This window comes from Triturus cristatus, chromosome 3_1 (genome assembly GCF_964204655.1).
Source record: "Triturus cristatus chromosome 3_1, aTriCri1.1, whole genome shotgun sequence".
Lineage (NCBI taxonomy): Eukaryota > Metazoa > Chordata > Amphibia > Caudata > Salamandridae > Triturus > Triturus cristatus.
In genome coordinates this window covers 645,230,524-645,245,124 of record NC_140583.1, presented here as the reverse complement: position 1 = coordinate 645,245,124, position 14,601 = coordinate 645,230,524, and the positions used below count along the sequence as shown (strand labels likewise).

The following is a 14,601-nucleotide window of genomic DNA, read 5'->3' as shown; positions in this document are numbered from 1 at the left end:
AAACTATGTCATTATCATTTTATTTTTCCTGCTTGAAGAGCAGTGGGTGACGCTCCTCCGCCTTAGTGGAGGAGCCACCCCTGTGGTTAGCATAATTCATGTAGCTCTGTAGCATCTAGCCTTCAAAAGTCGGTATATGCTACACATGCGAGTAAACTAAAAGGCTCTTCCCAAAATAGGCACACAGTTATCCAGTGCACACAGTAAGATTTGGCTGAAAAAAAAGCAAAGGATTAGAAATTTTGTGCCAGCGGAGTGACTGTGTATCTTGATGGGTATACTTGCTTATTTGTTCTTGGAGCACCAAAGATATATTCTGTGCACAGATTGGCTTCTATAATGAGACCTTACACATATGCACCTACCAGGATCAGCCTTTGAATAATGGTTATGCTAATATGAGTCAGCAATGGCATACTGGGTTTTGTATGGATATCTACTGTTTTGCCTGGTCACGTGGAGAGTTTTCCTGGGCTTTCGAGGCTCTATTTTGGTCTTTGATGCTATGTCTAGGCTTGTTATGGGTGTGTCTAGGCAAATTATGGTTGACATACGATGGCTAAGCCCAGGGTACGAGTCTGTGCCTGTGAGTTTGAGGCTATGTTTAAGAGAATGGTGGCTATAGCTGGTCTTTGGTGGCTGTTCTCCTGGTCTATGATGTCTGGTCTCCTTGGCTACGCTAATGATTTTTTGTGGTTAAGCGTCTTGAACATCATCACAACAGCCTAGTGAAAATTTATGGCTGATAACTTAAGAACACTTTAATCTACTTTAATACATGCTTGCAGTTTTTCAATATCGCCAATTGTAGGTTGTATTTTTATCAATATCAGCAATGTTACTCTTGGTAAAGCCCCAAGGGTCAATGATTGGGTAACATCAATTTCTGGGGAATCACCAGAGTCAAAAAGGCCAAATGATGGCACTTCCTGAAATGTCACTAGGGTCAAGTGGCATGTGATGCCACTTCTGCTACCCCTGTCATTTTAGTGAATTGATGCCCATGCTCTACCCATAGGGATATTTTCCCCTTTTAACAAAAGTTCTCCCTAAAGGTGTCTCATTTCCTTTACCAACAGCGCCTTCTGTGACAATCCCAGCCAGACATAGGTCAGCCCACCTCACACCCTGGTGCCTTAAAGTTAGAGGACTGGCAACCCAAATTCTCAGGCTGCAGTGACACCCACCACTTCTGGTTTTAGGATCCCACCTAGGGCAAGCCATGCCTAGCTTCTGACTTGTTTCCTCAAACTAATAGTCACTGAGAGGTGATGCTCCAGTCCTCTACTCCGAATGATGCTGGCACCACTGGTCTCTGGATCCCGTCCAGTGTCAGGCCTGCAACACTCCTACTCTGGTCTCTCAGTGATAGTCACTCAAAGCTTGGTGCTCCAACCCCCTGCTTGCACAGTCCCCAACACTCTTAGTCTCAGGATCCCACCAATTGCCAGCCATGGTTAGCTCCTACCTCAGGTTCTCATATTGATAGTTACTGAGATGTGGATGCTCCTCTTCATAATGATACTAGAACCCTAGGTCTCACAGTCCTACCAGTGCAAAGCCTGTGCAGCTCTTGCCTTGGCCTCGCACTCTGTTCGCCATGTAGCAGGATGCCCACCCTCTAACACAGAATTCCACCTAGTGCAGCCATGCCCAGCTCCTACCTTGGTCTCTCACATGGTTCAGGGCCAGTCTGGCCTTTGACACAGAGCTGGGTGAAGAGGCCCTCTAGTCCCCCGTTGGTGGAATCAGAGTGGGGTTTAGACTTACCGAGGTGTCTTCAGAGCACGAAGCGATGATGTTCTCCATGAAGGGGCTCCACTTGATGTCCAGCACATTGCCCTGGTGACCGCACACCTTGGGGAAATTGGGTTCAATGCGCCCAGTCTGAGGAAAAAGACACAATAGAGCAGAGTCAATGAGGGGTGCAAAGTGTGTGTCAGAAGTGCCTGAGGCACTGGATCACTGCTCCATCCACACCAGGCATGTGAGGCAGAGGCCAGTGGCCTATGCAGAAGCTCGGACACAGGCTGTGCATCAGAACGGGTCAAAATAAAAGGATATGGGCATCCAGTTAGATGTCGCCCCCCGACAGAATACCCAAAGAACTGGCAAAGGCTTCTGCGGGTGTAATTGTTCCAGGATCGAAAGATGTCTAGAGTGACTGTGAGTGAGTGAGGGCATGGGCTCCTGGTGCTCTGAAAGCAGGGGATGGCCACCAGTATCTACCATCATCCTCACAATTTCAGAGTATCGTCCTATCTGGAGCGGGACCGAATCCGTGCGAGGGTTTCTCAGAGAGGACTTTGTATAAGTTTGAGAAGCCTGAGAGAGCATGGGTGCAAGTTGGTGACAGAGAGTACTACGACTGCAAGGGCTTAACGAGTTGTACTACACATATACTGTGGTGACCAGCCAGCACTTGTAAGAGCTGGCAGGGTAAAACTGAAGACTCACAAGCATAGGCAAAGCCAATAGGTCTTGCCTATGTGAGAGCCATTGGCATTGGCAATTTGTTTTAGCCATGTTGTACACCAGTGTGACTGCTGTTCAGCATGGCAAAAAGTTAGCGGCGTGCGGTGGGGTGGATTGGAGTGGAGTTGATTGGTGAAGAGGTGAGTGGAGTTGGTAAGAGTAGGGTGGATTGGAGTGGGGAAGATTGGAGTAGAGTAATTTAAAGTGGAGTGGGGTATATTGGGGTAGACTATAGTGGGGCTGAGTGGGCTACATTGGAGTGGAGTAGGGTATATTGTATTGGCATAGATTGGAGTGGTGAGTGGGGTAGACCGGCGTGGTAGATTGAATTGAGGTGGATTGAGATGGAGGGGGGTATAGTGGATTGGGGTAGACTGGAGTGGGTAGAGTGTAGTGGGGTAGATTGGAGGTGGATTGGGTTAGATAGACATAGGGTAGATTGGCATAAAATGGGGTACAGTGGAGTTGGGTTTTTTGGGGTGGGTTGGAGATAGTGGGGTAGATTGGGGAAGAGTGGAACGGTGCGTATTAGGGTAGAGTAGATTTGGAGTTGAGTGGGGTAGATTAGGGTGGAGCAGATTGGTGTGGGGTAGAATGGAGTAGGGTGGAGTGGGATAGAGTGGAGTAGACTGGGGTCCATTTGAGTGGGGTGCGGTAGATTGAATTAGAGTAGATTGGGGTAGAGTTTAATTGGAGTGGGGTAGAGCGGTGGAGTGGGATGGACTGGAGAGGGGTGGAGTGGAGTTGGATAGATAGGAATGGATTGGGGTAGAATGGAGTGGGATGGACTGGTGTGGATTGGGGTAGATTGGAGTTGAGTGGGTAGATTGTAGTGCAGTGGGGTAGATTAGGGTGAAGTGAAGTGGGGTAGATTAGCATGGGTAGAATGGGTGAATTTGAGGAGGGTAGATTTGAATGGAGTGGGTTGATTGGGGAAGACTGCAGTGGGGTAGATTGGAATGGGATAGATTGGGATAGAGTGGAGTGGGATAGATTGGAGTGGCAGACTGGAGTAGAATAGATTGGGGTGGGGAAAACTGGAGTGGAGTGGTTTAGATTGGATTGGAGTGGGGGCAGATTTGAGTGGTGTGTGGTAGATTGGAGTGGGGGTAGATTGAGTGTACTGGAGAGGGGTAGACTGGAGTGGAATTAGATAGATTGGATCAGAGTGAAGATTGGAGTAGGGTGGAGTGGAGTGGATAGGGGTAGACTGGAGTAGGGTAGGATGTAGTTGAGTGGAGTAGGATGTGGTGGAGTGGGCTAAATTAGGGTGGAGTAGATTGGGTGATTACAGTAGGGTAGATTTGAACTGAGTGGGATAGATACGGGTGGAGTGGGATAGACTGGTATGGAGTAGATTGGAGTGGGTAGAGTGCAATGGGGCGAGTGGGGTAGAGGGATGTGGGGTGGATTTAGTTGGGCTGGGGTAGATTGGAATGGGGTTGAGTAGGGTAGATTGTAGTAGGGTAGATTGGGGTGGGGAAGATTGACATGGGGTGGGGAAGATTGACATGGGGTGAAGAGGATTGGATTAGAGTGTGGTAGGTTTGAGAGGAGTGGGGTAGATTGGAGTGAAATGGAGTGGGGTAGATTGAGTTAGATTGTATTGGAGTAGAGTGGAATGGGGTAGAGTGGAGTGTGATATACTGGGTTAAAGTGGAGTGTGATAGACTGTGTAGACTGGAGTGCAGTGGGTTTGACTGGAGTGGGGTGGGTTAGTGCAGTAGTTTGGGTAGATTGTAGTGAAGGATGTGGTCTGGGGTAGGTTGTGGAGTGGGATAAATTAGGCTAGATTGAAGTGAGTGAGCTAGATTGGAGTGGAGTGGGGTACATTGGAGTGGGTTAAGTGGTGTGAAGTAGAGGGGCATATAGTATAGTGAAGGGTGTGTCAAAGAGTGGAGGGGCGTAGAGTGGAGTTACATGTTGCAGAGAGGAGAGTTGCAGAATGGAGTGGCGAGGCATAGAGTTGAAGGGCGTGAAGTAGAGTGTAGTAGTTAGGAGTGGGGTGTCGTAGTGTGGAGAATGCATGTTGTGGTAGCGCACCTTTCCATTACAGACAATATATTTTCAATTGAAATGACCATTACATTTTCACCAACATACATACAGTTCTACGGTGCGCAAACGATAATGTGTGGAAATGTCAGCACCTAGTGTATTGATGTGTTTTGGTCGAATTCAAATATTTGTTTCCACCAGACTTCAGAATTACAATAAAAATGTGCTTCATTTGTACTTTCCTAATTCTGAAACATCAGCACAGTTAATTTTTGTGGTGTGCTAGAAAAAATAACATTCTATGCCTTCTCCTTTCACATGGGTACTCAGCAGGGTTGACACATTAATTCTCTCACTTTGAAGTCAGAGAAAGAAAAGTAAACACCAAGCTTCCTGTAAGACACAGCCTGACATTTGACCTCTGTCTTTGAAGGTGACAAGAACAAGATTTAAAGGCCTGTTTACAGAAAGTGAGAACTTGGAAAGATACAGTAAATAAGGGATGTTCATGGGAGGGGCGAACTCAAGCTGGACAGCCAAAAGCCAATAAAGCCAGCAAATAGAAAGGAAGCAACTATGAGTTACAAACCACAAAGCTAATAGTAAGATATAGGTGAAAGCTTTCAGAATTCCTACAAGACGTTGTAGGTGTGATAAAGTAAGACTCCAAATATAGATTTAAGTAGGTTATTTATTGGAGAGAATCCCATCATTAGGTCATGCAACATCCAGGTCCAGCTGCAACTGAACTCTTTGAATCGCATAACCTGTTATGCAGAGCTGAGCATTTTAACCTCCCCTCCTTTGCAAGAAAACATTGTAGGATACCATACACCTCATTATCAGATACCACACACCTCCCTCCTTTACAAATATAACAAAGGAAGAAACAAAAGAAATACTAGACCAAAAAAGCTGAACAGAAACTTAAGTGACAAAAAACATAAGAACAATATAAAAGTAAGAGAAATTATTACTTAACATTTCAGAACACCATACAAAGAAATCTATAACTCACACTAGATCATTTCCTTTGTACGCTAATCTTCTATTAAGGTTCCAGATCCTCCCATCTTCCACCTTTGCATTGTCAAAGAGTTTGACGATTCTCTGAGGACCCATGAATTTGGACCCACCTTCTGACAACACTGGTTTTTTAATCAATATAAGATCACCAACCGACACATTCAATTTCTTCACATCTTTCTACACATCATAATTTATCTTATGATTCTCCACACACATCTTTTTCTTTTCACTAGCATCCTTCATAAATTCCCATGACACGCTTTCAACTATTCCCCAATATAACCAGCCAGGGGACAATTCTGTATTGGCTTTATTTCCCTAAACAATTCAAAGGGAACCTCGCCTGGGGTTGTGACTGGAGCAAATCTATGTTGATACAAAAACCTCTGCAACCCTTCCTTCCAATTCTTTCTTGCACACACTTCCAGTGAATACATTCCTTAATTGCTCTATTAAATTTATCAACAGAGCTATTTCCTACAGGAAGATAAAGTGAACACCTTCTGTGATTAATACCTTTCACGTGCAATAATTCCTCCATTTCAGCTGACACACGTTGAGGACCATTGTCAGTCAAGATGGCATTGGGCAAACTTTTGTGGTTAAAAATCTCTCAAGAATTCAGTAATCCTTTTGGGATCAATACTTTTGACAAATCCAGTCTCTGCCCAACGAAAGAACTGATCAATCAGAACAAGAAAATAGCTAGAAGCTCCCCTAGAGTGCAAAGGTCCAACGGTATCCACAGCCACCATGTCCCATGGCTTGGACGGATCCTTACACTTCATAGGAGGATTCCAGGCTTTATACACTTTATCACTACTTTCCAGACATTCTCTGACCAATCTCTCTATCATTAAATACATTCCTGGCCACCAGTAATCAAAGCACACTCTTGCCTTGGTTTTGCTCATTGTCCAATGCCCTTTATCTCCCAGACTCATTATCTTTTCCCTCAATACTGTGAGCACCACAAGCCTCAAACCACATAAGACTACGCCACCATCAGATGCTAGTTCATCCTTCACTTTCCAGTAACTTATCAGGTACAGTGTTAAATTGGTTTATCTCGTTCCTTCAAGGTAGAACTCAAAGATTCAAAGTCAACAATTACCTTTCCTTTTTTTAAATAGTCTTTATTTGATTTGTTTTTAAATGCATATCAATCCACCCCAGCCCCCCTCACCCACCACCCCCGCCTCACAAAGGTAAAAATTAAATACATCAAACATAATTAATCAAGTGTAGTAGAAAATGTCATCACCGGAAAAAATTACTACTCCCAACCGTGCACTTTTAAAAGCCCAACAATGGCAATCTCACAACCACCTGTTGCTAAATTCACTCAAAACTGAATTCCTCTTGCTCGCCCCCACAATCATACTGCTCCCATTCATTGGCTCAAACAGCTAACAGCCCTCAACTGCACCCCACATGTTGTTAGCTCAACTAGATCACTAGGCCTAATCCTGGACAAATGCCTAAACATACCGGACCATATTAGTGCTACAACTAGACATTACATTAAGGTAAATCAAAAAGCTCCTGCCGCCCTCTGATCTGCAACAAGCTGTCCAATCCCTCATGATCTCCTGTTTAGACTACGGAATTGCGACCATGGCTGGTCTGACCCTCTGAACTCTGCTGCCAGACTCATCACTGGATCAAGAAAGCATGATGACATCACACCTGATCGAATCCAACTTAACTGGCTTTCCATTGATGCAAGGATCAAGTTTAAGATAGCTTGCTTGAACTATCGGGTGGGAATCGGGCACTAAGAATCTCAAACACTCTACTACTGAAACCCCCAAAGTTCAAAAAGAAGAGAACTTACAATTACGCCTTCTTGGGTCTTCCTCCAAGAGTATGGAACCCTCTCCCGCCAGAAATCAGAACAATCCCTTCATCCTCTGCTTTTAAAAAAGAAGTCAAAGGCTTGCTCATGAAAAGCCACTGGAGTCAATACTACAGTAACCTCAAACTAATTGGAATGACCCTACAACCTTGACCTTTCCTACATACGATGCAATCTGCTTAGTGTTCAAGGTGTTTATTTCCATTTTCTTTGGTCCTTATTATGCTTCTACTGTTTTGCGCAGTTTTTGTTTGTGTTTTCCTGCTCAAGATTAACCAGTAGGCGACGCTATACAGTGCTCAGTTACCCTGCCGGGTCAGAAGTCAAAGGCCTGATCATTAGACACTTGAGACAATAGTACTGTAACCTCACATACTACTTGAAATGACCTCACAACTTTGACCTACCCAACCAACACCTTGAGCAATAGGTAGATTGTATCGTAGATGTCTATTTTCGTTTGTCTCTAATATGCTTCTACTGTTTATGCGTAGATATCGATTAGGTTTCCTGCTCAAGCTTAAACCAGCTGGCAAAACTGTACGGCGCTCCGATCCCCTGCCGGGTCATGTTCGTGCTTTAGAAAACTTTTTAAATAAATGAACTGGGTTCTTCCTCATCTCCGACTTCCAGTCATTGCACATGGCATCAACCAACTGTTGCAGAACAGAATCACCAGTAACTGCACCAATCCACTCCTCCTGTGACACACTACCCTCAGTAACACTACATACTTTCACTCATTCATTTTCATCTTGAACTTCCTCTAACTGCAGAATTGAGTCTTGAAAGACGATCTGCAATTTTGTTCTGCAGTCCTGGACATAGCATACTTCAAAGCAAAACTCTTGCAGGCCCACAATCTATTTGCAGATATGCATGGAAATCATGTCACAACCCTTTTTGGTGAGCACTGCGACCACCATTTTATGATCTGTATAAATGGTAAATTGCCTTATCCAAACAAAGTTTTAAAATGTCTTAAATGACCAATAGTCGTTTGTTTCTCATAGGGCCCATTGTCGTTTTCCCTACGTTAGTCTAATTATGCACGTTGTAGGCCGCTTTGGTTTTTCACCAGTCCTAAATAACACGCCTTTGTGCCACATTATATTTTCACACAGAACCGGCACATGTTTTTGTATTTTATTATTTTCCTGGGATTTAGTCTGAACAGCCTAGGCAAGGTCAAACAACATTGCCCCTTGTTATTCTCTCTGGTCAGACACTAGCACCTAGACTTAATAAAGTAAAGCAGCTGCTGGTTTTGAATACACATATCTTGTCATATAACTGAGGATAGGGGTGGGTTCTGTAAAAACACACACAGAGTGAAGGTTCTGCGACGAAATTGCAGTGTCAGCTGGGATGTAGAACAACCACCTATGTATGCCAAGGTATGGGGTCCGCCACTAAACCCAGAGATCTATAATATATAACTGCTTAGCTTCAGTAGTATGGGAGAGGTTCGACAGATCTGTCAGATAACATGACAGGGCTTTTCGTGGTACCATACCCAAGAACGACAACAGTTCATCGATTTTCTCTGGTTATGCAGACTCACTATGTTAGAAATTAGTTCCTTCTTTGGGTACACATCACTTCCTTCACCCTTCCATTGTGTACTTCCTTAGTATCAGCGGAAATTATGATGTCATCTTGGAAGCATTTGACACCAAGCACACTACCAAATAAATGGTACATCACATACTGAAAAACAGCAGCTGCTGATATTAAGCCAAATGGCACACACACAAAGCAGAAGGTTTCATACAGAGTCATAAAAGTGGTGGTCTTTGGAGTCTGCGTGCAGCTTTATTTAGTGAGATACCACATTTAAATCTAAGGTGGTGAAGGACTTAGCACCATGTAACAAATGAGGCCATCTCTGTGATGTTGGAAAGTGGGAAATGATTCCTTATTACACACTTGTTGAGAGATATCAAGCCTACACATAGCCATAAGGACACCTGAATGCTTCCAAGCCACTGCAATGGGTGCAAATCATTCTGAGCTCCCAACAGGTTCAATTATCCCCTCGTCACACGACCTCTGAACGTCACTTTCAAACACTTTCCTCAAGGAGATAGGAATGGAGCGTACCTTTGCAACAACTGATGTTGTCCCTTGCTTCAGCTTTATTTGGTGCACGTAGCCCTTTAAGAAACCTATCTTCTCAGAGAAAACTTCAAGAATCTCATCACAGGATTTAGCAGTATTTTTTCCTTGCTGAACTTTGACTTCCTGCACTGTGCATGATCTTAACTCCAGTTATGATCAGAGAGGATTATATAAAGGAGTTGCAGAGTTGGGATCCAGTATGACACCTACATCTCTCTGATGCGGCTAACTCAAAACACTATCCTCCTTCCCTGGGACATAGACCTTCCGCCGGATTGTCCCAGTTTTAAACCTGATGTCAGATTCAAAATAAACTCTGAGATCAATAGGCTGCCCTCCGTAAGCCCCAGGAATCACATCTGGATCCTTCAGTTTGATCTTAGCAAACAACTCATTAGATATCAGTGATAGCCACGCAACAGAATCAAACAAAGTTTCAGCATCCAAATCCCCAATCACAACCCAATCCTTGGGATACTTCTTCAACCCTTCTTTGGAGTGCACAGACAAAATGCAGTCATGTATAACTCTACAGATTCCGGAGTAGTGTTTTTGGATGAGCGACAACACTTCGCAAAATGCCCTTTTTGTTGCAGGTCTAACATATGGCATTCCAAACAGGACATTTTATAAATGAGGCAATATGTCCTGGATTACCACATCGATAACACACACCCTTATATTTAGCTGGTTGGGGTTGGGGATGTGAGATTTCGTTTTTACTCTCCTCTTTCACATTCACCTTGCTCAGAGCAATGGTCTTACCCTGATCTAGCTCTTCCATACGGACTAAGATGTGTTCTACACGTTTCGCTATGTAGATCACCTCGTGAAGCGCAGGATCATCCTTCACCCACAGTTCACGTCTGATTTTGCAACAACAGCCCCTCAGCATAAACTGATCCCTGGTGCATTCCTCTAATGCAGCCCCAGACTTGCAGGTGGAAGCTAACTTCCTTAGACACGTCACATACTCGTCTGCACTCATTATCCCTCTGTTCCCTCATGCCGATATGAGACGTCTCGAGTATAGTACTAACCCTCGACAGATAGTGTAGATCCAACTTTTTCATACACAAATAAAAATTCATTGCGTTCATCATTCTCATCTCCCAAATCTGGAAGATTCTCAAACACTTCTTGTCCCTCGCACCCCAGTGTAACAATGGGGAGCTTTTTCACTCACTCGAGAGGTTCAACCCAACATTCTGGTATAATGCAGAAATGCTTTCTTCCCCTGGACCATATCACTGGTGGCTCACAAGGGGAGGGAAAACAAGCGCAAGTACCGATGAACGCACGTGACGTGGCAATGGAACCTGCTCTTGCTGTCGTTTCTTGCGTGGTTGCATAACAGTGTAAAAACACACACCTCCTCCAACACAGTATGGAAGTGTTGTGGTGCATAAAGACTACCTCTAGCCACACCAAACGTAGTGCGGTGCAAAACGCTCAACAAAACTGCCAAATCCATACTTGTACTCCTTTGATGAGACACAATCCTCTCCAGTTGCTACAGAAATGTCTCAGAATAGGACATGTAGAATTAAAAGACCGAATATAGTTGCAAAATGTTCAAGGCAAAGAACACTTTAAAAATTGTGATTCTTGAATGAAAGAAGCATGAAGAAAAAAATCCGGAATAGTTGTTTGCAGATGCTGAGATGCCCTCCTTTCCGCTCGTCGCCAGTGAAATAAAGTAAGAATCCAAATATAGATTTAAGTAGGTACTCTATAGGAGAGCATCCCATCCATAGGTCATGTAACATCCAGTCCAGCTGCAACTAAACCCCTGGAATCCCATAACTTGTCAAAGGAGAACTGGACATTCCTACATTCTGCATTCCCTCCTTTGCAAGATAACATTGTAGGATACCTTACATATCATTATCAGATACCACAGTAGGCAAACCAGACGCTGAGCTGTCGTCTAGGCTTCCACCTAAAAAGGTGTCTGGGGCCTACAGCGAAAACGAGAGATGCAGGCAGACAAAGACAAGGAGACTGTAGAGAGGTAGGGAGAGCAGAAGGTTGGGGAGGGGAAACAGAAGAGAAGAAAGTGCGTGGGTTATGGCGATGGAAGAGGAATAGAGACCAAATGGAAGCGGAGATGTGGAGGGAATGTGAAATATGCGTCAAAGGGGAGGAGGTAACCTAAACAAGAGAATAGGAAATGGCGTCAGGGAAGGGAATACGAGATGAGATTGTGACATGAGAAAGAGACAATGTGTACAAACGGGGGATAAAGAGAGATGGAGTAAAAGAAGACATAACAACTATGGTATGACAGTGCATAAGGACAAGGGAAAGGTAAGGAGAGTGAGGATAAGAGAGGAGGATCAGAGAGAAGAGGAGACCCAGGAAGACAACGAGACAAAAGCAGACAGGAAGGGAAGTGTGTGAAAGAATAATAAAGGTGGGGCTGCGAGAAGTCTAATAAAGTACTGGCTGAGTATGAGACAAGGAGGAAGGTAGATGTACGGAAAAGGGAAAGAAAAGTGATACTAGAGAAGAGTAAACAAAGAGGAGAGAAAAGGAGGGGAGAGGAGCAAGAGGGCATGGAAGAGGAGGTGGAAGGTGGGTTGGGGCGAGGGAGTGCATGAAGAAGAACAGAGAGGAAAGGGCGAGAGAGTGGAAGAAGAGGGTGGGAGGACAGAGGTAGAAGAGGAAAGATTTAAAGGAGAGAAAAAAATCACAAGGTGTAGAGGTGAAAAAGGAAATGACAGCTGGAGAAGGCAGCCTGGAATCTCTATGGAAACCGGGCTTTTGGGGGCGTAACTGCAGATTATATGTTTTTAACAATTCTATTTATTATTGGTAAAAAAAAGTAATAATGCCTTTTATGCCAGTCACGAGATGACAGCTAACACTAGCTCGATCTGAAAGAACCTGCCTTCCCTGTAGGTGTACACGAGAGGCTAGTGAAAGAATTAGTGCATTACCTTGAAGCCCCTCTACATGAGTGCTTGCCTTGAAGCGCAAGAAGACACCATCAACACTGAGAGGTGCCCAGAGTCTGCCACTGGACAATTGAAGATGTTCAGCTAAGTATTCAATGCTGTATACGGCGACCGCACAGAGGGGTCTGATGCAGAGGGAGTTCTCGAAAAGTGGGAAAGCTCTGAAGGGCTGGTAGGGTGGGGGCAGAGTCAGTCAAATATAAGATGAAGGCCTTGGCCCCAGCAGCATTCCAGAGGCCCTTACTCGACATATGGCAAACTCCCCCACAGCCCTAGTGGTCTGGCAGAAGCACCTGCCTCTCATCCGGGCTGACACTACTCGGCCTCACCTCTTACTGCCTTTCCGTCACTAGTCTAACACTCCCGACACTGCCCCGGCGTGACCCTCTTACACATCACTGGCCCTCACCAACCCTTCCGGCTTTACAGCGGCGCTGAGATCTAACTCACGAACATATCCTTGTGGCACCATCCTCCGAGGCACGGGCCCTCATACCCACCTGCCCTGCCCTAGGCCTCTGGTCTTCAGAAGCACCCCAAGGACGTAGGCTTCTGTGGTGAAGGTTGCAGTTTGTTACCCTTACTTCATGCGCATATTTCATCGCGAATGAGGGTATAACATTTGTATAATCTTCAACATCCACTATTCACCCGTCCTACTCAAAAACAAGAGGGGCTAAGCCTAGTAGTGGCGAGGGGTTTACAAGCAGCTTCAGAATACTTACTGGGGCATGAGCTGCGCTCAACCGCTCTTCAAGGACAGAGGGGGCGCTGGGGGGAGGGGGTGGAGGGGGGATAGGATTAGCTGTAGGAGACGCAGCCGAGTATTTTATTTGAGTTAGTCGTGCGCTCTTCCGGAAACCATCCCGTGCATTGGCTTTTGTTGCTATGCGTTAGATTAATGTGATTAGCAACGCAGGTGAAACAAGAAACTCACGTTCTAATATTCATGGCTACTTCACATGATCACATTGTAACCCTCTGTAAATACCATATTCGGGGCTTTAGGTGGGCGGGTCCTATACAGCAGGTGCTGAGACGGGTCTCTATAGGGGTCTCCATTTTGCCCTCACCCTGAGGATGTAAAAAAAATAATCTCTGCGCTGCAGCAGTGCCACCCTTCACTGCTTTTGATGCGACTTCATATAGTTATTGCAGCCTCATCATTTAAGAAATGAAGCATTTTCAATATTCTATACAACGAAGCAATACTTATAACTTATTTATCTTATGCAAAATAACAAACATTGGCAAAGCCAATAGTCATGGCTTGTTATATGTGCAATGTTACTTGTTGTATTATATATCTGGATGGAATGACAGAACCAGCAAATTACCAGTCCGACTACACACTATGCTATACAGAGATTTTTAGCTCACCTGTTTTAGGCCACGCCTTAATTACAGCGAAATCGCATCTTTGAGAGACCCCCCTCCCCCGTTTCTTCATCCCACTTAAAGCCCTGACCATATTCCTTGCCCCTCCGCCCCTTATCTTCCTTCTCAAGGGGTAGGATCCGACAATACGCACATATTAAGCACTGACTATACACAGGCCCCATCGCCCAGTCAGGAGACAGGGCACTCGCTTCAGTTCCAATAAAGGAGGGCGGCATATGTTGTTCCCCAGTTGCCCTCACATTTAATTTCAGGGTTATGGAAACAGTCTGGGATCGAGTGCTCCCCGGGGGCTGGAGAGTGCTGAAAGAATGTTGAACCTCTGCTTAGTGCGCATGTGTAGAACCCAAAGAGCACTTTGCTGACCCGAAGCTGCGGCACGGATCGTCAAGCCGGAAGTAAGTGGAATCGACAACTAGCACTTAGCACAGTTTCCGCGGCCTGTCTCAGACCACGCGCCACTCCCCACACTCCACTCTGAGCGTGCAGCCAGGCCATCTATCCATCCATCCGCAGACTGCAAGGCCTTAAAATTTGATGAGCGCGTATTTTTCCGGCGTGGCCTGGCATATGCGAAGACCCCGGAGGATATGCAGGGAAAGTGCAAGGCTTAAAATACTAGAGGGGGTCGGGGGAATCCGTTTGCAGCTCGGAGGTGCTGGGGGTGGGTGGTGGGCAAGGGAACGCTGCACTGCATGGTGACCACTGGCCCTCCATTATGTTAGGCGGTTTTTGCAAAGCACAAGGTCTGCCAAGGCCTGC

At 45.3% G+C, this 14,601-nt stretch overlaps 1 protein-coding gene across 5 annotated transcripts in view; it reads right to left on the bottom strand.

Moving 5' to 3' along the window:
- The window catches only part of CORO2B (coronin 2B), a 328,857-nt gene that overhangs the window by 116,182 nt on the left and 198,074 nt on the right, over positions 1 to 14,601 (bottom strand). For all 5 annotated transcript variants that reach the window (XM_085644643.1, XM_085644639.1, XM_085644638.1 and 2 more), the window contains one exon: positions 1,771 to 1,887. In XM_085644643.1, coding sequence (XP_085500769.1) covers positions 1,771 to 1,887 — 117 coding nt within the window. The remainder of the gene's footprint in view (positions 1 to 1,770; positions 1,888 to 14,601) is intronic.